The sequence below is a fragment of the Felis catus genome, chromosome B2 (assembly GCF_018350175.1).
Source record: "Felis catus isolate Fca126 chromosome B2, F.catus_Fca126_mat1.0, whole genome shotgun sequence".
Taxonomy (NCBI): Eukaryota; Metazoa; Chordata; class Mammalia; order Carnivora; family Felidae; genus Felis; species Felis catus.
This window is the reverse complement of record NC_058372.1, coordinates 45418605-45446586: the sequence shown is the minus strand read 5'-3', so window position 1 is coordinate 45446586 and position 27982 is coordinate 45418605. Positions and strand designations below refer to the sequence as shown.

The window sequence follows — 27982 nt, the reverse complement described above, 5'->3', positions numbered from 1 at the left end:
ATCACCCACCTGAATGAACCCCAAAACTGCCACCCTGGCCCTACATTAAGAAATAATAATGATGACATAATGAAATTAAATAACAATCCTAATAAATAAAGTAATTAAACATTTTTCTCAGTATCTCAGACTTCATACTTTGGGGCATGACAATTAGGTTTTAAATTACAATAAAAATAAATTCCAGGGAGGCTCATCCTGGTAATAATATTCCTTACATAGTATCCTACAATCTAATTTCCACTTGGCCATTGGCATTCCCCAGCAAATCCTGGCTGAAGGAAAAAGAGGGAAAGTGTACAAAATATAAAAATATAATATAAAGAGAAAAGTGTAGTCACAATCAAACATCAACAGCAGTGAAGAGGCAAATAAGTGAATAATTATGTCCATGAGTGATGCCGTGCCCATCTTCATACCTCTTGATGGACTTCCAGCACAGCAGAAGACTTCCTGACTGTGGTTACAGTGTGCAGCCTAGATACAGGAGAAGAAAAACACAACTTAATATATATACGCACACACATACACATACTATGTATACACATCGGTCTTGTCTATCATGAAGATTATACACACAAGACTTGAACTAGAAAGAGAAGGCAAATAATAAATCACTTTAAAATATTCAAAACCAAAGGGCACCTGGGTGGCTCAGTCGGGTGAGCGTCCGACTTCGGCTCAGGTCATGGTCGCACCCTTTGTGGGTTTGAGCCCCACGTCTGGCTCTGTGCTGGCAGCTCAGAGCCTGGAGCCTGCTTCTGTTTCTGTGTCTCCCTCTCTCTCTGCCCCTCCCCTGCTTACACTCTATCATTCTCTCTCTCTCTCTCTCTCACTCTCTCTCAAAAATAAATAAACATTAGAAAATTGTTTTAAATATTCAAAGTCAAGAAATCCCTTGAGTGGAGCTTTCCAAAACCAGACCACTTATTCATGGCACATTCCGCGTGGCCTAGTGAGTTTTCTGTCCCTAGAACAAACTACATCGCCTACCTATCTACCAACCAGTCAGTTGGGCCCTGTATCTCACCTACAAAGAGTGAAGGACAGCATTCAAATTAAGGTGGTGAGGGAAGCTTTATTACAACGGCAATGCCAGAATTTAGTACTTTTTTAATACTTTATCTTTACTAAACTATTAGGAATATAAAATGCCTCCGGCCTTCGCTATGTATTCCCCGTGTCATTTGAACGTTTTTATTGCATCTAAGATTGGGCTAGCTCCTGAAGTCTGGTTTCCCTGTCACTGATGTAGATGACCTCATTGGTCTCTGTGTAAGTGGGGTGAGAGGCTTCTGAACTCTTAATGTTTTCCTTTTCCAGGCTCTGGGTCACCGGCTTTCAACAATGGCTGGGTACGAGAACCATCTGGGAGAGCTAACTAATCAAACTAATGAAGGTCCAATCCAGACCAGTGGAAGCCAAATCTCTTTCCAGGGAGCATTAGTTTTTTTTCCACGTTCCCCAGGTGTCTCCAGTACACAAACAGGGCGGAAAAGCACTGTTTGTGAAATACAGGAGACCTCATCTGGATACCCAGATGAGATGAACAACAGACAGCCTGTCAAAAAGGGCTCTTGGCCATGCTTTAGTTCATCAGCTTCTACCAAAATCTCAAGAGGACTCAATTCAGCAGGGGGAATTAGTTAACTTTAAATGAACCGTAAAAACCACTCAAAATTTATTTCCACAAGCTCATATTCAACACATTAGCTTTCTTATGTGAATGCAAAATATTTCCCAAGAGGGTGTCCCATTATAAGCAAATTCATTCCAGAGCTCAGAAAAGGAAAAAAAAAAAAAACAGGGATATCAATTAATCTAGTTTAAATTCAATTTAAACTGTTCTGGCAGAGCATTAACCACTCTGGACTGGCTTCTTACCAATCCGTCTCATTCTATAAGCATCTATGTTACCCACTTTCTTAGTTGTTTTTTTTTTTAATTTTTTTTTTCAACGTTTATTTATTTTTGGGACAGAGAGAGACAGAGCATGAACGGGGGAGGGGCAGAGAGAGAGGGAGACACAGAATCGGAAACAGGCTCCAGGCTCTGAGCCATCAGCCCAGAGCCCGACGCGGGGCTCGAACTCACGAACCGCGAGATCGTGACCTGGCTGAAGTCGGAGGCTTAACGACTGCACCACCCAGACACCCCTCTTAGTTTTTTAATAACAAGAGCAACGACGACAAAATGTTTGTTTTTTCGCTTCTTCGGAAGGTTCTTCTCTGAAGAGAGCCTTCTAAAAATCGGCGACTCCTCACACCGCTTCTGCGTTCCTTTTCTAAAGATGCTCCAAACTTTAAAACCCAAGGGTTTTTTAGCGCTACCGCCTGCTTTTTCCACTGAAAGCTGAGACCCCGGAGTAAGAAAACAGCACTTGTCCTTCAGCCAACCAACTGTTGTATTTCATAGCAACGGCTAACAGGAGCAGGTGAACTGAACTGACTCTTGGCTGGCTGGCTTTTCTGAAGGTCTGAGGCCTCGAGTCACTGCCTTCCTCATAAATTTCTCTCTTTCCATTATTGCGCAATTGAGTATTTATGTGCTGCCTACCCTGAAGAGCTAAGGCACAGAACACAGACTCAGTCCGAGGCAAGAGTATGAGGTAGGTGCAATCTGCCTTCAGCCATTCCTGTCAAAGTCCCATCTCGTTCAGAGGAAGAAATGCCCATTGTTTTCTCCCGCAACTGCTCTATGAAGAACACTCTCCCTAACCTGCATTCATAATAAAGTATTAATAGTTGATAAGGGGAAAGTGCTGTTACTGCCGAAACAGATGCATTTTAGCATTTGAGTTTATCCAATTCCACAGGAAAGGCATGAACCACCAACAACGTGAAAGAAAAACAAAACAAAACAAAAACCACGAACAGCTGTCACCTAGCCCTTTCCAAACATGCATTTGGTGTAATTCCTACAGTTTCAAATGATGGCTCTTACAAGCAGCTCGTCCCAATTTTAAGTTATAAGTAGTTCATTTGCCCGGATACAGAAAAATCAACCAAACACTGATCTTCTACTTCCAAATTGTGTATTTCTTCTCTTGTACCAGCAACAATGACAATACTGTTTCTTTGTGCCTTTTTTTTTTTCATTTGATCTGTACCCTGCATGGTGAGGACGTTAAAGGTCAAAACATAACCACTTTGCTCCAGCACACTGAGAGAACAAGATAAAGACCCGTATCTTCTCAAAGCTAGTTCTACGTTTCTTCCCCCTTCTGTTTCCTATTTGATACAGGAAAATAGTATTGGGAAACAACCAGACATCCAGTGAGTAAGAATTAATGGAAATCAGAGGACCCATTCCTTCTCAACACCCCTCACCTCCGACCATGCATTCAGGTGCCTGATCTACACTCTACTAAGACTGGCCCTAACTGGACGCAAAGTCCACATATCACTCTCAACTCTTTACTCACACGGAGCCTTTGGGAACTATGGTGCAGGATCCCCAAACTCATCTGTTCATTTCGTAGCGGAAACAGTGTAGACTGTTTTGAAACCCAGGGGACCCAAATTGAAACCTCTGCTCTGCTACTTGCTGGCTGCGTAAACACAGGCAGCTCGCTTAACCTTAACCTTGCTTGTTTTATCTTACCTCCATCTCCTTGTCTGACAAAGAGAAGGGACAACATGGGGCTCTTGTGGGAATAACACAAAGAACCTGAACAGAGAGCAGAATATGTCACCTCCCTTCTCTCCTTCCTTTGCCCGCCCAAATCCTAGAACTCTTAGCTAATGGCAGAAACATCTCAAACAGGAGAATCTGTTCTGTTGTGAGAACTTAATTTTGGATCATTGCCATGTGGAACTGTACTCTTAGGGTAAAATGGATTTGGTCCTAGGTAAGGAAGAGGGATGAATGGTGGTTGCTCAAATAGAGCATCCGTTTGGTATCATCTACCTGTGACATTCAACCCTACATATCTGATGGCTTGATTTCAGGAATTTTGATGAACAGAAAATACAGTCCTCATTACACTACTCCTAAGTGATGAGCTCTAAGCCTAAGAAGATAGCATATCGGAGTGACTTGAATCCCATAGGATTGTGAAACAGTATCATTCATTCCCAGCTTCTGAAATTTTACCTGAAGTCTTCCAAGGATTTCTTCTTGGTTGCTTTCAAACCACCAGTTTGGCAACAGGCAAATTTGTAATCGATGACCTGGTAAATGATGGGGTTGTACATTGCTGCTGATTTTGCAAGTAGGGTTGGCACCACAGACAGTTGGATGGGGATGGAGTCTGGCCTTCCGAAAGCTGACCACACAGAGACCACCGCGTAAGGAATCCAGGCGATCAGGAAGCCAGCGCAAATCAGCATTGCCACCTGGCGAGGGCAAGTAACAGAACAGAGTCAAAACACTGGGTGGAAATGAAGGGTGGGAGGAGGAGCGGCAGCCCAATTACACCCAAGAAAGTCTATTACCTTTTTCACTTATCTCACCCATAGGAGAGACATTTCAGATGGACTTCAGAGATGTTCAGCCAGAAGAAGTTATTACAATGCCTTGTCCCATTTACCACATCCTATCCAATCTCTACTCCAGAATTGGAATGTACCAAGAGACCCAAAGTTTAACCCTATAAACGCTGTCCAATTTTACATTGGGCATGAACTCATGCTAAGAAGACATCAGTGCTCCTGAAATTTCCAAGACTTCTCAACCCACGTTGATGGAAAATATGTTCCATCGTATTTTCACAGAGGTACACGGACAGTATGTTCACCTTGAAGAAATTTGAAATCACTCATTTGCCTCAGGAAACAGAAACTCTGCTCTTGTTGGAAATTTCAATATGAATCTTCTTCAGAGATTTCTATCAAGTGTTCCTTCTTTTGGCTCATTTTCTCAAGTGTGAGGCTCAGAGAGTGGAAATTCACTAGATATAAAGTAAAACAGAATCGCCAAGCTTTAACCAAAGTGACAGAGTTGCATTAAGCAAGACTTTTCCAGAAAGGACTTTTCTCTCTCACAAAATTATAATTACCTGGGGAGCCTCTAAAGTTTCAGATCAAAGAATAATTAGAGACAGGGTTTTAAAACGCTCTCACTAGTTTCTCACCATCTGCAACCCAGCCCCCCTACTGACGTAGCCCTAATTAGTGCCCTGTAACTATCTGCCTGACCCTATGGATTATCTCACTTGAATTCAACAACCCCTTTTTAGCAAGTGCCTTGTGTCAGACACAATGCCAAGCGCTAACGGGGACACTAGTACACCTTAGTGCCTGGCTGTATCCCTCCGGAATACAAACCACTGCAGTACACGGCAGAATAGGATTTAAGTGCCAGCCCGGAGGAGGACCAAACTGCACGGCACGGGGCAAGTTCAGAACAGTTTCGCGGGAGACGTGGCATATAACCTGCATGTTGGTAAGTTAAAATAAAGGAATAGCAGTACGATCAGTGTGTGCAAAGGCACAGGTACGTGTGAGGTTTGTACAGAAACTAGCAAGCAATTCACTTTGGCACATGAGATGAGCCTGGAGAGAGAGACAACATGCGTATATTCAGGGGTGTGTGGAGCGTATTACCAAGCGTGCACTTCATTCCATGTGCTTTGAGGCACTAGTAGGTTTTTGAGCAGGAGACTTAGCGAATGGAAGACTAACCTCTGCTAAATGAACTGGGGCAGGAAGAAATAGGACTTAGAAAAATCATTGCTCATTCGTTGAATCAACAAGGGTGAGTATTCCCGCATGTTCTGTGCTGGGGATAAAGCAATGAGCAAAGCAGACACCATCCCCGGCCACATAGAATGTCCACTTGTAACAGTTTGTTCAGGCTGCAGCGTAAATAAGAAATAGAAGGGCTCTCGCTTCGAGTACTAACACTGGCAAATGAGGTCCGAGCTTTGGTGTCCATTTTAAACACGAGCCATTTCACGTCCTAATTGAGACAGAGTGCACGAACTTCGAAGTCTCTTTACACTATTATCTACCAGAGTATTTTTTTCTGTAGGAGAAATCATGAAACAATATTCACGTTAGGGCTGTGCAGTGGACGTCTGGTTTTGTTTATTTTCCTCTGCCTCGTATACCTTCTACTTCAGCATCGCCTGGATCCCTTCTACCCCTGTTGCATGGAGCTGGCTTCGCGTGACCCAAGCTTGAGCAGAGGCCTGCAGGCCCCTGGCCACCATAGCAAGAACAGGGATGAGGACATGGCCAGAAAGAGCATGATCAGACCCATCTTTGTGATTTGATAAGGGATTTGTAGGAAAAGTGGCGCTTCCTTTATCCTTGAGTTCCCCAAAACCCAGAGAAGATGAAAAGATGGAACTATCCAAGGCAGGCATCACCACCTCTTTCCCCACCCGCTTTTTTTTTTTAATTTTTTTTTTTTAATGTTTATTCATTTTTGAGAGAGAGGGAGTGTGAGCTGGGGAGGAACAGAGAGAGGGAAACACAGAATCCCAAGCAGGCTCCAGGCTCGGAGCTGTCAGCACAGAGCCTGTCACGGGGCTCAAACTCACCAACGGTGAGATCATGACCTGAGACAAGTCGGACGCTTAACGGACTGAGCCACCCAGGCGCCCCTCACCCCCATCCTCTTATTCAAGAAGGAAAATAACAGCTTCCGGTATGAAGGTCATGACAAGCTAGCTAGTGGATCAAGGATGAAGAATGAGACACAAAATGCTTTATTAGTAATAGTTAAAACAACAACATTCATGCATGCTTTTTTGTTTTAGAAATTCCACTGGATATGTTTTGTTTTGTTTTATAACAAAGTCATTTGAGCACATGTGCATTTCAATACGCATGAGAGCAGAGCTATTATATGCAGGGAATGGTCCTACCCCTACTTGACCTCCGAACAGCCAGCAGCAGGCTGTTTGCCCTGAGACCCCCATATTCGTGGGCCGTGTCAAGAAAGAAGTCTGAAACACCTACTGGAAGTCTCACGTTATAAAATTCCACCCAAGAAGTTCAAGGCTCATCTCTAAAAATGAACTGCCGCTGAGACACGCATCAGTTACATTCATTTCGTTCCATTTTACAAATAGAGTCTAAATCTCAGAGCGATGAATGAAGCGAGCGCGGACCTCCTTCAAGTCCTGAGCCCTGTGTTGGGGTCCCGCAGCCTTCCTTTAGGGTCCTGATCCAAAATACTTGCCCGTGCTTAACAATTATCCACCAGCCCCAGATCACACATGCAATCCCGCTGCTTGCTTTCCCACCTCTCTGCAGAGGGTTCCCCGGGAGAAACTGTATTTGGTTTGGTCTGGCCTCTGTGACTTCATTTGTAAATAGAAAGGATGCCACAGGGCTCAAAGTAAGGGCCTTTTTCTAAATCCCCAAATAAACAATAACGGTATAAATAACACTTGCTTTAGCAGATGTCTGGGAACTTAACATAGCTCTTGCCTTTATCCTTTGGTGACTCACATGGTGATTTCACAGTATTGCAAAGGCTGCATTCTGGGTTGCCGTCAAAGTCATTGACAAAAAATAGATTGGCACTCAGTCCATAATGTTTTCTGCATTTTATGTATCTTCTACTTTTATGAGAGTGTGCAATGGAAAGACGAAGGACTTCAAACATTAGCATTACGTTATCCTTTTTAAAAGAACATAGGAGAATTAACTGTACTGTGGTTTTTAAACACAGAGCAAATGCATCATCGTGGCTTTTCTGATTAGAATTAAGCTAAGTGCTTTAAATTGAATGACTAGAAATCAGGTTTAAAGCAGAAAGAGGGATAAAAGCCTAGACGTAAAAGCGCTGCAGAATGTTACTTATATGTTTGAAGTGAATACAAAGTTAACAGAAGCCACATTCATTTTTTACCATCTTCTCATGTTAAAATCTACTCCACAAAATATTAAACATTAAAACATTAAATAGTAAAGGCATTTTAAGATACACCCTACAGAATTCTCGCATGTTACACTCATTTTCCCAGTGCTTTCTACTCAACATGGAACGTGTTTAATTTTTCATCAGCCTGTTCCTTGCTTTCCTCATTTCTGAGTGTATCCTCATTTCCATTTTCCAAATTTTCTTTTCCAGGTGTCCTTAAACCAGATCTAACACAGACACCTGTACCTGTCAGCTTTTTCTAAGTTGTTTATTTTTTAATCGCTTCACTTTTATTACTGCCTTGTGGTTTACTGGAAAACAGTAAAACTTCAGTTCTTAAATTAGGCAATTTTTGTGGGAGGAAATTCACAGAATATGTGTTCTGCTTCTACAAAAAAAAAAAAAAAAATCACACATCTGCAACCCAGTTCACTTTAAACATACCTTGCTGCAGAGGACAAAGGGATAGCTGTATGTTCCAGCTAAATTCAAGGGCATTAATTGAAGTGTCCCAGAAGCAGTACTGTCCATAATTGATTGATTCTAACGAATCAATCAATTAAAGCAATAATAGAACGGTGGAATTGAAAGTAAATTCTCCAAGTTACATAAGGCTCTATCTGTGGGTCCAATTCATCTTCACCAGTCCAGCAGATATGGTTTCCAAAAAGGGATGTCCTGCCTTCTCTGTGCTGAGGCAGAGTGCAAAAGTGCAAATATCACAGATGGAGAGGTACTCAGGTTTGGATTCCAACTGTGTTCGGCTCCATAGTGTGAGTGAGACAGAACCCCGGGTTCTCTGAGAATGCCCTTTCAGTTCCTTCCACCAGGCTCCTTTGCCCAGATATGAGTAAGCCTTCTCATTTTGAATCTGTGTACTACCTTGAACAATGAAATGGATGGTTGGGCCACCCGGGTGGCCCAATTGGTTAAGCGTCTGACTCTTGGTTTTGGCTCAGGTCCTGATCTCACCATTCGTGAGTTCAAGCCCCATGTCGGGCTCCATGCCTAGCGTGGAGCCTGCTTAGGATTCTCTCTCTCCCTATCTCTCTCTCTGCCCCTCCCCTGCTCACTCTCTGCCTTTCTCAAAATAAATAAAGTTTAAAAAATAAATAAATAAAAGATGTGCTAATGCAAGAGTCAATGCCAGGTACGCGGCTACCACCCCCCACACGCAAGGAGCCTGCCATTGAGTGACACCACCGATGGCAAGGAGGAAGGAAGGTGATAAACTTAACCATGACCTACCTTCACTGGAACCTCAGCTCCTGACAGGTACAAAAATAAGGGTGGTGATAGCTTGCACGCCACCTTTGAAGAAATAGAGGAATTCAACAACCCTAAGCATATCTCATTTGAGTTTCTTCCTCCCTTCTCTTTAATCGATAGAAGGACCACTAAGGCCAACCATCCAAGGCCCTTCTTCATGCACTTAGAAAGAAAAGAATTCTGACAGCTTTGATGTGTCCACCATCATGTGAGCCCTGGTTGTGATCCAAGTAGAAAATATTGATTTGTACTTAAAAAAAAAAAAAAGACATACAAGAAGGAGGAGTGTTCTGCACTTCCCAGCTGCAACTTTCTCAAATCTTAAAATACCACTATTCTATAAACAAGCAAAAGCTGAGATTGAAAGGAGAGGATGTAAATTAGGTCATATCGCTCTGTACATCTGTGTTTTGGGGTTTTGGTCTAAAACTGAACACAACATTCCCCAATGAGGCAGCGGCTGGCTTGAAGAACTCTCACTATCTGGTTCTGCAAAACAAGGGAGACTTCACTGGTCATTACAGACAAACCAAGCCCTTAAGGTGAGGAAACTGCTACTCAGAGGGAAAACGTACTGAGGTGGAGAGGTAAAGTGGTTTTAGCAATAACAGTGATCGCCATGGGTGCTTAATCCACCAATCTAGCCATTTTGATACAACCTGAGAGTTTTAGAAGGTAACTTAGACAGCATTTAACTCCCCTCTCCCACCTTCTCTCGCAGATGAGAAAACCGAAGCCCAGCCACGTGAAGTGGTTTTTCCGAGGTGAATCAGTTAAGATTCTGAGTTGCAAGTAACAGAACTTGACTTTGGCCAAGGGAGACAGAAAAGGAATGGGCTGATTAGGACTGGACATAGGACTGAGGCCAACCACACAGAAATGACACCCAAAACGGATGGCCTGAGCTGGCCCTGATGCAGAAACCACTGCTGCTGCAGCCATGCCCCCAGGGGACATCTCCCTGCCCCTTCGCTGGTGTCACTGGCTCCTGAGACAGACTGGCTGGAGCCTAGGGTTGTGGCTATACTCCAGCTGCAAGGGAATCTGGGAAAATTCATGACTGGTCCTTCTGTATCTTTTAAATTAGGAGTCATCCTTTGCTCAGACATATTGTTCCTCCCCTCCACCCCCCAGCAAGACTCAAAATGTTGGAGGTTCCTTAACACAGAAATTCCAAACATGGAAAGGGGTTCAGCCACTGGCAGCCAAAATAAATAACAAATACCAGCTCACTGAGACCCTAAAGTGGGCCACAGGCAAAACTGGGATTGATTCCTAATTGAAATTCTTTCCTTCAACAAATATATATTTTTAACATATATTTATGTATACATCTTTATTCATATTTATTTATATTTAACGTACACTAATATACTATAATCAATTATATGTTATACCATATGACATTATTATATAATATATATAATTGTGTGTGTGTGTGTGTGTATATATATATATATATATATATATATATATATATATATTTGAGGCATTGTGCTATGTCCTGGGGACACAAAGCAAACAAAATGATATAGTTGTTACTCCACAGTAACAACTAATGACTAATGTTAAAACCAGACATTGAGCAAATAATCACAAAAATAAATATGCAATCATAAATTAATTATAAATCAGAACTAGCTCTAAGAAGAAAATGTAAAGACAGCAGTGACACGTTGTAATAGGAAGATTTGAATTCAGTTTGGGAAATGCTCTTCTGAGAAGTGACATTTAAACTAAGAGCACTTATGAAGAACCAGAGGAAATGAATTAATCGGTTTAAAAAATAAAAAGCAATGCCGTTCAACTTTCCCACAAACTGACCCTAGAAGCCTCCTCGGGGGGGGGGGGGTCTCTGAATATGACCCCTTCATGATAAATAACACTCGATGTGCAATAAGAGATAATCATTTGAGGAAAGCAGAGATTTACATTTGTGATTTTTAAAAAGACTTCAAGGTGAAAGAACAAAGCAAAACAAAATGCCTCTCAGTTATGAAAGGGACGGAGGATCTCCAGCCAGGGGTCAAGGGACCACTTACCGCTCATCAAGGTAATTAGATGAACTTAGTTTATTCAATTATGTATTCATTATCGTGATCATGATTAAGCATCTAGGAGGCCCTAGGCAGTGAGGCTCAGAAGCACACAGGACGCGTAGCACTTGCGATCACCTACCTACTAGCAAAGAAGAGGGACCAGTGTGTGATTCAATAAAGCAAGTGTTCCAAGTGCTCCTATGGCTCATTACAGAGGGACTTCAACTAGCCAGGGGCAATCAGGAAGGCGTTTTGGTGGAAATAAGGGAAATGAGCAGAAATCCAGATCCCAAAAGATCTAGATACTAATTACAGACCTGAAACTCATAGATGATCTACATGTGTTAAATGAATAAATATGAAGTACTAATCCATACCACATAATAATATTTGGAAAAATTAGTCTGTGCTTCTGGTATTTTCTTCCTGTTACTCCACCACCCCCCTCATTAAAGCAGAAGCAAGAGTGTTCAGTGCATTGTGTGAAGATTTTTTCAAGCAGAAATATCCAAAGAAGTAAAACATTCATTTCTCAGCTTGTGAGTTTTAAAATAGAAATTTGAAACTTACAGGAGAGAAAATACTTGAGAGAAAGGGGATTCGGATGTGCGAAAAATGACATCGAGCATCCACAGCCAGAAACTTGCAGGCCTGGGAGCACTAATCTTACTGAATGGGAACAATTTTAGAGGCATGCACGTGTTTACAGGTTTCCCACCCAAGAGTGGGTAAAAGGCTTACAGCTCGAGGGTGAAGGGACCGCCAAGGAGCTGGTAACTGACCTTGAGAAATTGTCCTGAGGGACTCCACTGAACTACACACAAGGGGCCAGGGTTGGGGGAGCAAAAGACCCTTAATGCATTTAGGGATATCTTCCCAGGGTCCTTCCCAGGGTCCCAGGGTCCCAGGGCAGGAAACTTCCCAGGGTCCCAGCCAAGCTCCCAAAATACACATGATGAGTTGCAGTCAAAGGACAGGGAAGTAACTAGAATTGCTGACGAGCCTAAAGAGACCTTCTAACTGGAACAAGCAGGATGCAAAGTGACCCATGATGGCTGATGACTGAGACCAGAAAGGAACCTAAATATCTCAGCAATACCAGGGCCAATAAATGAACAACCAGACCAAGAGCCCCCACCCATTGACACTACGGAATTCTGAAAATCTCCCTGGAATTTATACATAGCCCTGGGAGAAGGAGGAAAACCCCAAAGCAACTGAACTTATGCTGAGTGTCTAATATTAAGTTTGTGTTTCAAAGTCAAATGTAGGCACGAAAATGAGATTATACTGAGTCATAGAAATATAAAGAGCTTTTGTTTGTTTGTTTGTTTGTTTTATTTCTTGGGCTTTTTTTGCACACCTCTGTTTGCACTCTTGTGAACTCTCAGCCTACCAGAAAAGGCTGGCCAAAGCATCATTTTTAAAAAATTAATTAGAGGAAAACTACAAACTACAGAGATATTTGTAAATGGAATGTCAATTTCTAGGTTGATAAGACCAGCCTGGCAAAATGCAGGCCCAAATAATAACCCAGCTGGAAATACTTAGAGCCCCCAGAAAAGTAAATGATTTTGACCCCAGAATCCAAGGAAGTGGGCTTTAAGTAGTAAGCTTTTAGACCAGGCTGTTCTAAAAGATCAGAAGCACCAACTGAATGAGCAAACCACTCAGTCCTAAGAGGTAGTTGAATGGAGGAAAAGCTTTCTTAGACGATGAAAAGGCCCAGTATGAGGTTGTTTTTACTTATTTTTACTCAGTAGAAAAAAAAATCAAGATCAAAATTAACTAGTAATTGAAAACATTTCAAATTTAGCACAGAAGATGCCAAAATAGAAAGCTATGTTTATCAATGTGGGTTGAATTTTGATTTACATTTTTTGTGTTTAAGTGTAAGTAATTAGAAGCATGTTATATTCAGGCTATTTTAATATAAGTTTTATATATACAAGTGAGATGCAGACATATTGGATAATATATAACATATACAATATAGACATTATATGTAAGATAATGCCACTTAGTGTATGTTAGAAGAAGATGCGTATAAAATAAAATCATACATATATATGCCTACACTTTTCATTTAATATCTCTCTGGTTGATCTGGGCTGAGTAAGCCTGCATACTTGATCTATACAGTCCAGTCCAGGTCAAGGAGAATGATGACCACAACCCGAATTAAATGGTGTGTGCCGAGTTTCACCTCCTATGCATAATGATTTTCAGAATCATTCACCAAATTGCCCACCCGCCAGAATACACAAAGAACAAGATGCCAGGGTATTTATATGGCATCTATGGGCGGAGTTAGGCAATTCCATTAACCAGAGACCAGATGATGAATAACAACAGACTCAGAGAAACTGGAGAAGAACCCCATGGGAATCAGGATCTGGACTCACTGACCAAGACCACCAAAATGCCTTGAAGCCAATACCATTGGAGGGTGGCAAGAAGTGAGAAGAAGTCAGATGACATTTGAGCAGCTTTCCGCTATGCCAAATAACGGGGCTGCAAGGTGAACTCAAATCCACCTACGAGTGTGACGGATGTTACGATGTTTCTCTGGGCGTATTTTCATAAAGTACTGAGAAGAGAAATTTTTATTATTGTTGTATTTACTGTGTCCCGAAAACAGTACTTGGTCCTGAGTAGGGTTTGGATTAAATGTAATCCGAAATTAACTTGGATTAATTTATTTGGATTAATTTTTGTGTGTGTGTGTGTTTTTTTAATCACAGATAAGAGCACAAAGGAGAGCTAGAAATGAAGAACTGAATTCCTGATCCTGGATTTTATGGAAACATTTCTTTCCATTTACAACCAATTATAAGAGAGAAGTAGATTATGATTCCTGATTCTGCATTTTCATCCCAATAGAATTACTCTATGATTAGATTATGAGCATAGATTTGCAGTGATGAAAACTTCCCTCAGAGCTTGTTTTTATTCAGCAGGTGGAGCTCAGGAAGGAAAAGTCAACCGGAACCATGAAGCATCTCTAGCTCACACTTTGCAACCAAGACACCCTTGCACCATCTCGAAACATCTGCAGTGTGAAGAGAGGAATATTACTAGAACCAAGGCCCTGACTTATTAGAAGCGACCCCGGGTCCAGAGGGAACTGTTACCATAGGTCCCGAGACAAGTGGTCCCCAAGTAGGTTGTGAGGACACATGAAAGTGGGATATCAGTAATATGATTGGTTGGGACCAAAAGGAAGGGTTAGAACCTTAATCTGCATTTATTTCTTCATCTTTAAAAGTAAAATGGAAATTAGCATGTGGTAGTGTCAAATACACAGTTTGACGGTGTTAGCTGCATGTCATTTATATTGACATGTGTGCAGAAAAGATATTTTTCAACATAAGGGTAAGACAGGATGAAAGTGGAAAGACCACTGCCTCATACTTTCCCAGAATTCCTTAAAATTACAAGAGAATAAAGGAACTGCGGCTTCTTCAACACCTTCTATGCACCAAATGACAGAATAACATGCTTTATCTGGTTGAATCTCCACCACAATCCAATGAGATCATTGGTATTATTCTTGTTGCCCAAGTGAGGAAACAGAGATTCAAAGAATTTCAGTGTCTAGCTCTGGGTCACAAACTTCACAGGTGTTGGTCATGGAATGAAAACCCCAGTCTGTTTTCAAACTGTGTGTTCCTTTCCTTACACTACAATGTCTAAACAGCTGTCAACTCTTGACGTTAGCATTTACCAAGAAACTCAACCCTGCAGGAATTATGTTGCATTAAGATAAGCTTCCCATAGGACAGCAGACATGGTAAATAATGCGAGATGACAGAATGTCCTTCACACCCACCAACGTCCATACAAAACTATAAATACTGAGGCATCTCATGATGCTTAAAACTTATTCTTATTACGACTTAAATAATTTTTGAGAACCAAGAGTATCTTATTCAATAGAGAGAATAAGCTCCCAGTAGATCCACCATACAAATTAAGTAAATGTTAGAAGTGTGTGTGTGTGTGTGTGTGTGTGTGTAAATGAGAGACAGACACAAGAAAAAGAAACACTACAAAGGTTTAGATAAATAATAGCAAAGTTGAGCAGTATGTAAAGAATAGGGACTCTAAGTTCTCCCAGTCCCTAGCATCCCCTATCCTCTTTGCCCCACGATGTTTTAATTGATTACAAAACACCTCTGTAAACTGTTACTGTAGTTACCTTGGTCAGTTTCATTTCCAGCACATGGCTGCTATGTATCCGACTGTCGAAATGAGCTACTTCTTTGGAGGAGGACTTAACCTTGGCAATGATCTTCACATAGGAGAACACAATCACAGCCGTTGGGAGCAACAGGCAGAAGAAGAGGATGTTCAGGATGAAAATCTGGCCGCCCACGGAGGCCTGGGCCAGCCACCAGTCCAGGGTGCATGAGGTTCCGAAGGGCTCAGGCGCGTAGTCCCCTAGACCTACCAAGGGCATGGTGGTCCAGAAGGAAGCATAGGCCCAGATGACTGCCAGGCAGATGTAGGCGTGCTTTCTTTTCAGCCAAACCCCTGGAGGTAGAAGAAAAGCATTACCGGGATGTAATCTGCCCTGTACCCAAATACCTCCCCTCGATATGTCAAATTCCACATCCAAAGAGTTATTCCATTGGATTCTGGGAGAAGTGGTCAGATAACTGAGCTCTGAGGGAGAGTGGAGTGAAGGGAGAAAAGTTCCAGAGCATGGGCCTTTTTCCACGCAAATAAAACTAGAAGTGCTTTCACAGGGAAGGTTTCCATAGGCACGCGGGAGCCTTGGGAGGGGAAGGGACAAAAGCTGAGGAAGGAGGGGCAGTAGAAAGATGAGAGGGTGCCGAAGACAATGAAGGAAGGATCTTAAGAAAGCATCTAGAATGACCTTTGAGATCCTATCCAATATAAGGCCCATTGGTAGACCAGAAGGACCAAGCGCCAAAAACCTTATATCAATGGTTCATCCAAGATAGAGTCCTTTGGGAAAGGTGGAAATGGTAACACATTGTTTGTGCCTTTAAATACCCTTCTCCCTAAAATCTCCCATGTCTCTCATCTCATTTGTCCTCATAAGCACTTGTTGGTGGGGGTCGGTGGGCCACCACCATTACTGCCTGTGACCTTAAAGTGACTGACCCTGCTTCACGGGAGCAGATTTTGAATCTTCGAACATTACTAACACAGCAATCATGCTCACACAGCCATGGCAAGAGAGATAGAGGATTTAGTTAGATTGTATCATGCTCTGCAAAAGTAATTGGGGTGGAGTGGTGCCTGGGTGGCTCAGTCAGTTAAGCATTCAGCTCAGATTGTGATCTCACGGTCATGAGATTGAGCCCTGCATCAGGCTCTGTGCTGGCAGCACAGGGCCTCCTTGGGATTCTCTCTCTCCTTTTCTCTCTGCCCTTCCCCAACTGGCACTTTCTCTCTCTCTCTGTCTCTCTGTCTCTCTCTCTCTCTCTCTCTCTCTCTCTCTCTCAAATAAACATTAAAGGTGACTCAGTTGGTTAAGCCTCTGACTTCAGCTCAGGTCATGATCTCATGGTTCATGGGTTTGAGCCTCACGTAGGGCTCTGTGCTGACAAGCTCAGAGCCTGGAGCCTGCTTCAGATTCTGTGTCTCCCTCTCTCTGCCCCTCTTCCACTTGTGCTCTGTCTCTTTGTCTCTCTCTCTCTCTCTCTCTCTCTCTCTCTCTCTCTCGCACGCGCGTGCACTCAAAATAAATAAACATTAAAAAATTTTTAAAAAGAAAGAGTAGTTCCGTGGAAATATTTTCAGGAAAACAAAAATTAACCTCTAGTTTTTTCAGGAATAGTTTCCATCAACCAAAAGAGAATTCCAAGAAGAAGAAACAGTGTAGTCATCTTTAAAAAAAAAAAAAAAAAAAAAAAAAAAAAAACGCTGTAGAACACTAGTGATCATTTTCCAAAGTTCAAGACACCCACCAAAGACAGGGTAGCCTGATCTAAGTGCTGCAGCCTACTGGGAAAATTACCTTCACACCCCATTTATCACCTCAAAGAGAAAGGGCTGGAGAAGGGAATCCTCACTGCCTTGTTTTGGAGTAGCAGAGAAGAAATATCGGAACACATTCAACAAAAGCCAAATAATCTCTTCATCACAGACTCCAGCCTGCCTCTGCTCAGTGCCACGTGGTTTGGAAAGTCAGTACGGCCTAATTCTCGTTTCTAGGACTTGACCCTTTTCATGTAACCTTTCTAGACACCCATGTTCTTAGCAGTAAAACAGAGTAAATAAGACGTACATTGCTGACAGGTTTTGATAAGAGTTCGATGAAACAATGCCAGGCCTGATTTGCAAACTACGAAGGACTACAGTAGCATGATTTTTTAGTCTTGTGTTTGCCTCAGCTCTCGCAAGAAATATAACAGATTGTATCTGTATTCTATTGTCTCTATTTTTCTCAAACACATGGCATTTTTTTATCACAAAATGCAAATTTCTCAAGCCCAACCAGATAGAGGTAAGGATCAGGTAGCCACATTTATGTCAGCTCTTGCTTGTCCATTATAATGGGTAAAACACTGGCACGGATAACCACATATACTTAGGGGGATGTGCATAGGCATACGTATAAGCATTTATGGTTAGGGTTACTTGGCGAGGTGTTGGATACTTACATTCGAGTATGGTGAAAGGCTGTCAAGTACAGGAGGGAGTAGATTAGTAGATTGGTTCTGTGTTGCTCCAGAAGTCAGAACTAGGACCAATGGGTGGAGGTTACTGGGAGGCAGTTTTGTCTCAATATAAGGAATAACATTGTAACAATGAGAGCAGACCAATCAGAGAATGGGCTGCCTTGTGCAGTAGTAAGCTCCCCGTCACTGGTCACTGGAATTATTCAAGAAGAGGCCAAGTGGCTGTCTGTCAGGGATGCCTTAAAACAGTTTATCACATTAATGGGAGAAAGGTCTACATGTTCCCAAGCGGTCTTCTAATTCCAACATTTTAAGACACTGTGTAGAGGGCTTAAGCATGAGTCAAAGCAAATGGTGAAACCATTCTATTGAGGTTCAATCTTAAAAGAAGCTGGAAAAATATATACAGTTCCCATATGGAGAGATGCCCTGCAATTATTCTGGGGGTGGGCAGGATCATCTCTTTCATTGACACCACGCCTACATTCAAGAAAATATTTAAAAAGCAGAGACATCAAGGTGTAGAATTTCTTAAATATCCCCAAGAAGTGGAAATTATGCCTTCTCATCTATAAAATCTATAAGTATATTTAAAATTTATTTGAAATAACCAAAAATAAGTTTATAGAAAGAATTTGACTCTGAAGTCATCCAGTTTATATACAACAGAATATTCTTTTATGTCATTGGAAATTCTGATTTAAGTTGTTTCTAGTGGAAATTTTAATCTGTTTAGAAAAAGAGATGCAAATTTAAAAACAACAACAAAAAAGTGCTAGGTTGTGAAGATGATGGTCCATGACCTTACCCTCCCTCTGAACGGTTTCCTTGGAGTTTGGGACTATAAACTCTTAAAATATAAAGAAAATTCTACCACACTGAAAGCATCAAGTTGACTTGATCTTTCCCCCCTCAGGCTCCAGGCCATCCTCCGACTCCATGGTCTCAACGTCAATGAGACGGTTGACAGATTAACACACAGAGCAGTTTTATCCAGAGGGAGCCAGTATTATTCCCTGGTTGCGCCTCGTTCTCAATATTAAACGTGAGGGCCCAAATGCTTCTCTTTTGGGTTCAATAAGTTCGCAGAAACCCAGGAAGCAAAAGCAATAAAAATGTATTTTTAGCATGTTGAATGCTCTAATTATTAAAAACAAAAACAAAAACAAAAACAAAACAAAAGAAGACGTTAGTCCCTGAAAAATTTTTTATGGCGGGCTCTTCCCTCATCTTTCTACCTACAAGACTACAAAAAGAACGTTGAGTGATATTTCTGCACGTGCCCTTTCTTGCCCCCATGGCAGCACAGCTCTCTAACTTGGACCCGGACTCTTTGGAATTCCTTATCTCTGAAATCATGGGGAGCCTGAGTCCTCAATGAGGATCAGAAACATCTTTCTAATAATTACACTTACCATGTGGGGAACCAACTAAACCATCTCGGAACTAACATCCTTTCAATGCATTTTATTTCTTTGTTTGCACAGCAAAGCTTACACACTTTATACAAGGAAATGATACTTTCCGAAAGCATTGTAGCCACACACCAGAATTTCCTATAAAAGTAGAATTAAGAGAAACCTACATGGACACAGGTTCAAGTCTTTAAACATATGTTAGAACAAAATGAGCTATAAATAGAAATACCCTTGGTCTCTTAGGTTATTAGCAATCTCTGTTCATGACCTATCGGTACAATAGGTACAGTCTGACAGTCCACTAGTTTTGTCTATCAGGGAACAAGAAACCTTCGTACTTACCATAAGATAAATAGCAGATTTTCAGGTATCGATCCAGGCTGACAGCAGTCATGGTGATAAGACTTCCACAGCCAAAGAAAAATCCAGCCCATCCATACCAGCGGCAGCCAATCCAGCCAAACACCCAGCGGTGACAGAAGCAAGAGATGATGGTGAACGGTTTGCCTACAACTAGAGGGCCAAGCAATTTGTCAAGGGATGTTCCCTCCAGTTAAAATTACCCACCTGCCTCAACTCCCTGTTGAGTTAGTCTATTCAGACAAGAGATACAGCTATTTTAGTCGATGGTAGGTTCCCTTGGTCTACAACCAGACCCAGACTTCCGGGATTTAAACTATTTATTCCTTCAGCCTCCATTAGTGTTTTTGTGTTTTTTACATTCTAGAAAACATTCGTCTATTTTTTGCACCCTTCGTATTCAGCTATCACATTCAATCTTCACGCTCCCAGAGGGAATAGTGCTGAGGAAGCTCTCTAAAACCTCCATCTGATCTATTCTATCATGAGGTTCTCTAACCTTTCTGCACCAGGAAAACCGAGGAACCCCTAGTCAGGGTGCCAGCCCCGTCCTACCCCCTCCCAGGTGTGGCCCTTCTTCAGTAGACAGAGGTACACCGAGTTCTTGAGAGTGGAGCCAGTTAACACGTGTTTCTCGAGTGCCTCTATGAGTGAGACACACATCTCCTCTAGTGGTCATGACAGCTCCATTGTGCTAGACTTACATCCCCATTTCAGAGCTCTCAATCCCAGTGGTCTTGCCCTCTTGTCAGTGAGGATACTGAGTGTAAAAGAACTAGTTCTTATTCAGCAAATAATGATTCAGTGTCTCTTATGTAACAATCTCAGAGCAAGGCGCTAGAGGACAAAGTGGAGGTCAAGACAGACAAATGCGTTTTATAATAGGGAGGGCAGAGAAGAGAAATACGTAATTTGTAATGTAAGATACGACACGATGGAATGGTCGTTAGTCATTAGTGCTGTGAGGAAAAATGAAACAGGAGGAGATAGATAGAAATTGTTTTACATAAGGGGATCAGGGAAGACCTCTCTGAGAACATGACATTTAGGAAGATGTCTAAATCACTGCTAGAGAACTCAAGCAAGTATCTAGAGGGGAAATGTTCCAGGCAGAGGAGACACGAACTCAACGCTTAAGGTTAAGTGTCAGCTGGGTGGGTGCTAAAGGCTGCAAGAGACAAGTGAAGGTGACTCGGATGGAGTGAAATTAGTATCTGTTGTGCCTGGGACTATTTTAAGCTTCCGTCTGGAGTAGAGCCTTTGGTAAACCTTCGGAATGTCATCTAGAATGCCTCTCCCTTCTCCACTTAATAAAATGGTTGCATTCTGGCTGCACACTAAAATCACTGGGGGAGTTGTTTTGCCTTGCTTTGCTTCCTTTTGTTTTACTTTACTTATTTTTTATTTTTTTTTTAATGTTTCTTTTTGACAGAGAGAGACAGACAAAGAATAAGCAGGGGAGGGGAAGAGAGAGAAGGAGACACAGAATCTGAAACAAGCTCCAGGCTCTGAGCTGTCAGCACAGAGCCCGATGCTGGGCTGGAACTCACGAACAGCAAGGTCATGAGCCCGGGTCCAACGCTTAAACAACTGAGCCACCCAGGTGCCCCTGTTTTACTTTAAATAATCAATGTCCAGGATTCCAACCCCCAGAGAGTCTGATTTAATTTATGTGGAACAAGCTCAGGCATCAATATACTTCAATATAGTCTTTGTTCTTTTAGCTTCCCAGGTGATTCTACTTCATATGCACAATTGTGAGCCATATTAGTTACATAGATGAAATACACTTGGTCTCTAGTATGCACTTCAAGGTGCTTATAAGGGAATATAGTGGGCCAGGAAAAAATAAATAAAACAGGCAAATATTGTTAAGGTTTACTGGAATGGGAAATGTGTTGGAGATACTCAGAAGTTGAAAAATGATCTGGGTTCGTCAGCAAAAGCACATGGAAGAAAATGTTTTCTTGGTGAATTACTCTGAAGACATATGCAGAATAATGAGGTGGTTTGTGCAATTGTAGAGCAGGTTTGCTTGGTGGGAAGCATTTTCAATGTATCAGAGCAATTAAGGACCTTTTTATTCAAGTTTAGTCTAATTCGGCCTTAAACATGAACCTGGTAGTATTCTCTGGTGAGGGATGTGGATGAAATGGCGGGTTTCATTTGAACATTTTATGTTCAACACCAGGGAGAAACCGGTTGGGGGTGAGCAGGGAGGCGTTGACCGGGAAAGCTATCATTTATGTTGTGACACCGCCATCGTGTGGCCATTGCTAAAATGGCAGCCATTTTTCAGCTTTGCAAATTGCCAGGGTTGGTCTTGGCGATTTTCACCCATGGGGTATAATGTAATATGCTTCTCTTAATGTGCGCGTGCATTTCCAATTACAGCTCCTGATATTTAAGCCTGTCCATACTGAGTAAAGTCTTCCCAAGTAAGGAAGGCCATGCAAATTCTCAGGGGTAGCACATCTGGTGATAAACAGTGACTCAACAGTAGAGGCTTATTATTGAGCCTTGTTTTTGGAGATTGGCAGCCGCAGAAAAATCCACTGATGAAGGAAGAACCAAGTATCAGAAAACATTTTAATAGGGAAGTTTGAGGTGGGAAATTGCTGAAAAGTTTCCAGTGGAAAGAGGAGTTGATGTGTGTTGTTTGAACTCAGTTTCCCCAATTCTAGTAACTTAAGACCATACTCCAATCAGCAGAATTTGGGATCCAAAGGCACATTTGAGTGTATCTAGGCAACCCTGGAACTTTATAGATGAAAGCAAAGGGAGGCTACTTATCCAAAATCATTTATATTTTAAAAGTGAATTACAGTTAAAGAGAAATTTTATTCCAATTCCTCCTTGGCTGGGTTATCAGAGGATCCAAAGAAGCAACAAATAAACCAGTGGTTTCCAATTTGGGCCACACATTAACTTACCTGGTAATACCAATTTTAAACATCCTGATGCCCAGGTAACATTCTCAATCAAGTAAATAAACATTCAGGGTATGAAACCCAGCGATGAGGTTTTAAGGGGGATTTTTTTTGTGTGTGTTTTGTTATTGGTGTTTGTTTTTTTCTTGTTGTTTTTGGGTTTTGCTTTTGTTTTTTGTTTGTTTAAGTTCCCCAAGTAACTTTTTTGTGCAGCCAATTTCCAGTTTCCAGAACAACTGAACTGGAAGCTTCCTACACTATCAATCAGTCCTGAAGCCACATTTCAATATATCAGCAAGACAGCCCTCCCCTCTTCCTGTACTCACCTCTCAGACCATCTCAAGACTGTTTTTTTTTTTTAATTTTTAACATTTATTTATTTTTGAGAGAGCGAGAGAGAGAAAGAGGGCAAGTGGAAGACAGCTGGAAAGAAGGAGACAGAGGATCTGAAGCAGGCTCCGTGCAGTGAGCACAGAGCCTGATGGGGGCTTGAACCCATGAACCATGAGGTCATGATCTGAGCCGAAATCAAGAGTTGGCCGCTTAATCGACTGAGCCACCCAGGCACACTTCTCAGACTTCTTCACCCATCACTGAAGCTTTTTTTTTTTATGTTTATTTATTTTTTGAGAGAGAGTGCGAGTGGGGGAGGGGTAGAGAAAGAGGGAGACACAGAATCCGAAGCAGGCTTCAGGCTCTCAGCTGTCAGCACAGAGCCCAACATGCGGCCCGAACCCATGGACTGCGAGATTAGGACCTGAGCTGAAGCCGGACGCCCAATCGACTGAGCCACCCAGGCACCCGTTCGTACTGAAGCTGTAAGACCTACTTCCTTGGTGTTTAACAGATTTCCAAAAGGGCAGCAGGGGTATAAAAGAGCTCAAAACCATGATCTGTAAGTTTCTGTCTTCTAAATCATTTAGCTGGTACACTCTGAGGTGTAGCCTTAGAAGGCATCATGCATTATTCCAAATTGTATTCCTTGCACCTCACGTGCTCAGCACACAGAAAGGACTCAATAAATGTTAAATGGATGATCTGTTCAGCCTGATCACACTCTGTCGACTTACCACAAGCTCTGTAAAGATGATGTGTGAAGGGAGGAGCAAAAGGAGATAGGGGAGGGGTGATCTCTGGGCCAGTGAGGACTTGAGAATGGGGCACAGCTCAAACCCCCAAAGAAGAAACGGTTGTGTTACCTGAAATCCCCAGATCACAGATTGCTAAATTGATAGTCATTATTTCCGCAGGTCTCAGCTTCTTCTTTCGTCTAGAAGACATATAAAGGACATACCCATTTCCAAATGTGGACAGAATCCCTACAAGGAAAAATATAAATTCCCGCCGTTAACACTAGGATTTGGGGTTCCCTCGGTTATGAAACACTTCTCAATTTCAAAAATGGACACCATAGGTTTAGAGGGTAGTGAGAGGACTCTAAATAAAAATCTCAATTAAGAAGATGAAGTAAAAAGCATGAGTTGCGAGTGACAGGCGAGGGATGGGTTGCCTCCAAAGGGATAGGAGTCAGGGATCATAAGACTGCACTTACCCAGAAAAAGGAACTGCTAATTTCCCAGTGAAGCTCAGGAGGGTGTGGGAATCCCCATGGTCAGTTCTTGTACTGGCCCCCAAGATGGAGTACTTCCTCAGCCACTTTTACCAAGTATTGGCTTTATAGAACTCCCTCCCTCTAAGAAGTAGGGTTAAGCCCTTGGCTCTTGATAAATTCTGACGCTGAAGTGACCCCAACCAAACAGGGTGCTTTCACTATCGCCGTGGACTCCTGAGGGAGCACCAGCAGTCAGGAGAGGCAGAGGCCAGATAGGGCTGGCATAAACCCCTGCAAGGAAAGGGTCATCTCCTGGAGACACATCCCGGGACTGCTTGCCTCCTGAGGACACATGGACGCTGGGTGTCTGCTGCTTCTACTGGACTAGGTCTTAAGGGGAAGTGGGTGACAGTTGATAGTATGGGCTCTCCCCCTCCCACCAAAGGGAGGGAAAGTGACCCTCAACCCTCCAACCTACCAATAATGGTATAAATGTGTTCCCACTTTTTTATATCCTTTTATTAATGACTAATTGGCTTTGGCATTACAATGATACTGTTCAAAAGTTCTTACAAACCCAGTTTAAATCCAAAAAAGACCCAATCCCTACTGACTTTATTTAAGAAAAGAATACACCTACTTCCATAGCTTAACATGTAGAGTAGATTTCTTCAGGAATTCTTGCTTCATAGTGTAGCTGTGTATAAATGAGAATCTGGTACAGCTGCCTTTAGTAGTAAGGAATAAGGAGAGTATTAACAGGAGAAACCCAGATTTTTCTATGTTAATTTCTACTTCTCCACCACAATTCATTTTAGGGGCAAGGAAAGAAATGTGTGTTTCAGCTGATGGTATGAAACCACCAGGAACGAACTGCATTGTGCTCTTAGGAAATTATGAATTCCTGGAGTCAGCGCTGCCTAATGGTCTGTTAAAACCTCTTTAGCTTTCTTAAGACAGAAGAGGAAAAAAATAGAAGAGATTAGGGAGTTCTAGAGCAAAGCACCTAAAATGAAGCCTACATCTCATTAAAGGAAACCAGCTAGCAAGGCACACTGGGATATTAAAACGTGAAGACATGGCTTGAAGAAGTTCAAACAAATGCCTTCTACTTTGTATCCAAGAAGATTAAAAACAGTAAGTATACATATATATTTGCTACACAAAGCTCCTTTAAACACCCTTTGTGTTTCTACTTCTCTTTTGAGAATATGGATTCTCTTACTTTTTCTTTCTTCAATTATCTTTACTAATGTTTCATAAGGCTTCACCCAGTGCCCAAAGCATTATCACAAAAAAAAAGTCAACTATCAGCTGCACGTAGATTATTCCCATAGGCAATCTTCTCTGGAGGGGATTATCAAGAGAATGCAAACTTATTTTTGATGATAAAGGAAAACAAGATTAAGAAGCTAGAGGCGGGGCGGGGGGGGGGGATGTTTTTTGATGATCAAAATCCTGACTCTCACTATGAATACAAAACAATGAAATCTCATATACAGACTGTTAATAATAAACCAAGTATCTATAGTAAAAGGGTTGAGGGTGGAAATGGGTCTCTAATTGATTTCTCCTCTATCCAAGGTCACATCTGTCTTTTTTTCATCTTCCAATTTTCCCTAAGACTTCCAGTATTTGACCAAACTCACCAAGAATGTCATTGAACTCTGGTTCCTTGAAAGGAATCTGGGCATATTCCCATGCCTATCTTAGGAGGGGTGAAAAACAGACATAGCACCAAATCCAAGACTGGGTCTAGGATGAGTCTAAATCCCTCCAAATGACGCTGGCCTTGCCCTGAATGGCTGTTCTGGAACATATCTTTGGCTCCACTCCCAGCTCCCTGAGTCATCTGATATTCCCTTTGGGGACTCTTTTTGGACCTATTTTTCTAGCTTCACCCCAGCATGCCCATTTCAAACTGACTGTGGATTTTCCTTCCATCCCCAAATAAAACAAGTGAGAAATTTTCCTGATTGCCCAACCCACCCAGCCTGGTTACCTCTCTTCCTGAGATCCTCCCTGCCAGCGCAGGGAATGGACTCTGATCCCTCCCTCTTTTGTGTTATCTGGAGAAATTTGTCAGGTTAGAGATGCTACTTTTTAAAAAAAAAAAAAAAACCAATTCTTGCAATTGACTGAGACAAATTCAATTTATAAGATGTCAATTGTTGTGCCTTTTCTGATAATTGAAAGTACTTGTGTTTAATGAAAATGCAGTGTGGATTTTACTATCAGATGGTCCCTGTCCAGAAAGAGAATTTGCCCATTTTGTTCACTGCTGTATTCCCAGAAATTTAAACAGTGGCAAAGAATGAGCACTCAGTATATACTTGTGTTTGAAAGGACATGAGGGTCCATTTACAAGAAGCAGAATTTAAATCATCTGATAATAGCTAACAATCAAGCCAAGGACCCAGGGAATCCCTCTGCATGGAATTTCTGATTCAATCTCATCAATTCCTTTTGCCTCAAGCACTGACCATAGAGGTGTCTCCAGACTTTTCTAATGAGTTTTCTAATTTCGGGAGGTTAAATGAAATTCTTAGCCCGTAATAAATAGATGGGAGAGAGAGAAGGAGACGAAGAGAGAGGGAGAGAAGGAGAGAGAAACAAAGCTTGACCCAAATCTGAAAAGATTAAAGGCAGACACCCCCAAAGACATAACCCACCTGTGCACTGGTTACCCAAATGTAGAACACCAGTTTTAAATTTAAGAAGTTTTGTGGTTGAATTCTAATCGGCTAGGCTACTGCTGTCCGATAGAAATACAGTGTAAACCAGAAATGTGAGCCGTATGTATTTCAAACTTTTCTGTTAGCCGCAGTAAACAAAGTAAAACAATTGCTAAGTTGATTTTAGTAATATATTTAACCTAGTATACCTGAAATGTTATGAGTTTGACATGTAGTCAATTTCTTTACATCCTTAATGAGCTGTCTTTACATTATTTTCTCTAGTGCTAAGTGTTCAGTATCTCGTGTATATTTACACTACAGCACATCTTTTGGAAAAGTCACTATTCAAGTACCCAGCAGCCACACATGGCCACCACATTGGAAAGCACAGTCTGGAAGCAGGTGCACCATGTTCTGGATTATGCATAAAACTTTTTGACCCTGGGCTTACTCCCATTTTATTATCAATACATTTTTCCACCTCTCACCAAAATCACTTAGTGATGCCATCATGGGGCCACTCTACTTTGGGTGCAAATAAACTTAGCGTGTCTGTTGTCGCCACAGTCCATGGACAGTTCCTCAATCATGAGAAGAGGAGGTGATTTCTAGGGTCCTTTCTGAGCCTATCATCTTATGATTATATCAAAAGCATTTTTTAAAAAGTAAAAGAACCACTGTATTTAAATAAGATATCATTATCATTAATTTTACTATTCAGAAGACAAACCTACTCCCAAAGCAACCAAAATAGTCTCAGGATAAGTGATTTTGCTATAAAACTTCTATGATGATCAAGGGAATATCCATCACTAATAATAAAGATAATGGAGTCATTTCTATGAAACATTCACTGAATTTCACAATGCCACCCCATCCTCTACCTTCTTCCCACTCTCCAGTTCCACTCAAAATATCTACATAAATATCTGAATCCTTGTGCAAAGTCAACATGTTAGCCCATGAATTTCCTACACGCAGCCTTTGCACAGAAAAATTAAGGAAGCTTACCAATTATTGTTAAGTAAAAGCCAGCCACTAGATCCGCTTCCCAAGAAAGTTTGGAAGCAAAGGGGTCCCCTTCTCGAAGGTAGTGTGGCAGGCGCTCATCTTGGGGCGGGACAGTGTGGTTTAGCGCCATGCTCTCTTCAAGTGACCAGGAGCCTGAAAAGCAAATCAGTAGAAATGGCAGCAGACCCGAATAAGCCACTTGAACCATCCCATAACCTGTTTTACAATGCAAAGCAAGTTCCCGGGGTCAG

At 41.8% G+C, this 27982-nt stretch overlaps 1 protein-coding gene across 1 annotated transcript; it reads right to left on the bottom strand.

Annotated features, from left to right (window-relative positions):
- Nucleotides 1-27861, bottom strand: OPN5 (opsin 5). Its single transcript, XM_023254746.2, has 6 exons — nt 27732-27861; nt 23690-23809; nt 19543-19713; nt 15328-15662; nt 4096-4337; nt 1-477 (listed from the first exon to the last, which is right to left on the bottom strand). The coding sequence occupies exons 1-6, from the start codon at nt 27859-27861 to the stop codon at nt 414-416; spliced, it is 1062 nt and encodes a 353-aa protein (XP_023110514.2). The 3' UTR covers nt 1-413.
- Nucleotides 27862-27982: the final 121 nt, after the last annotated feature.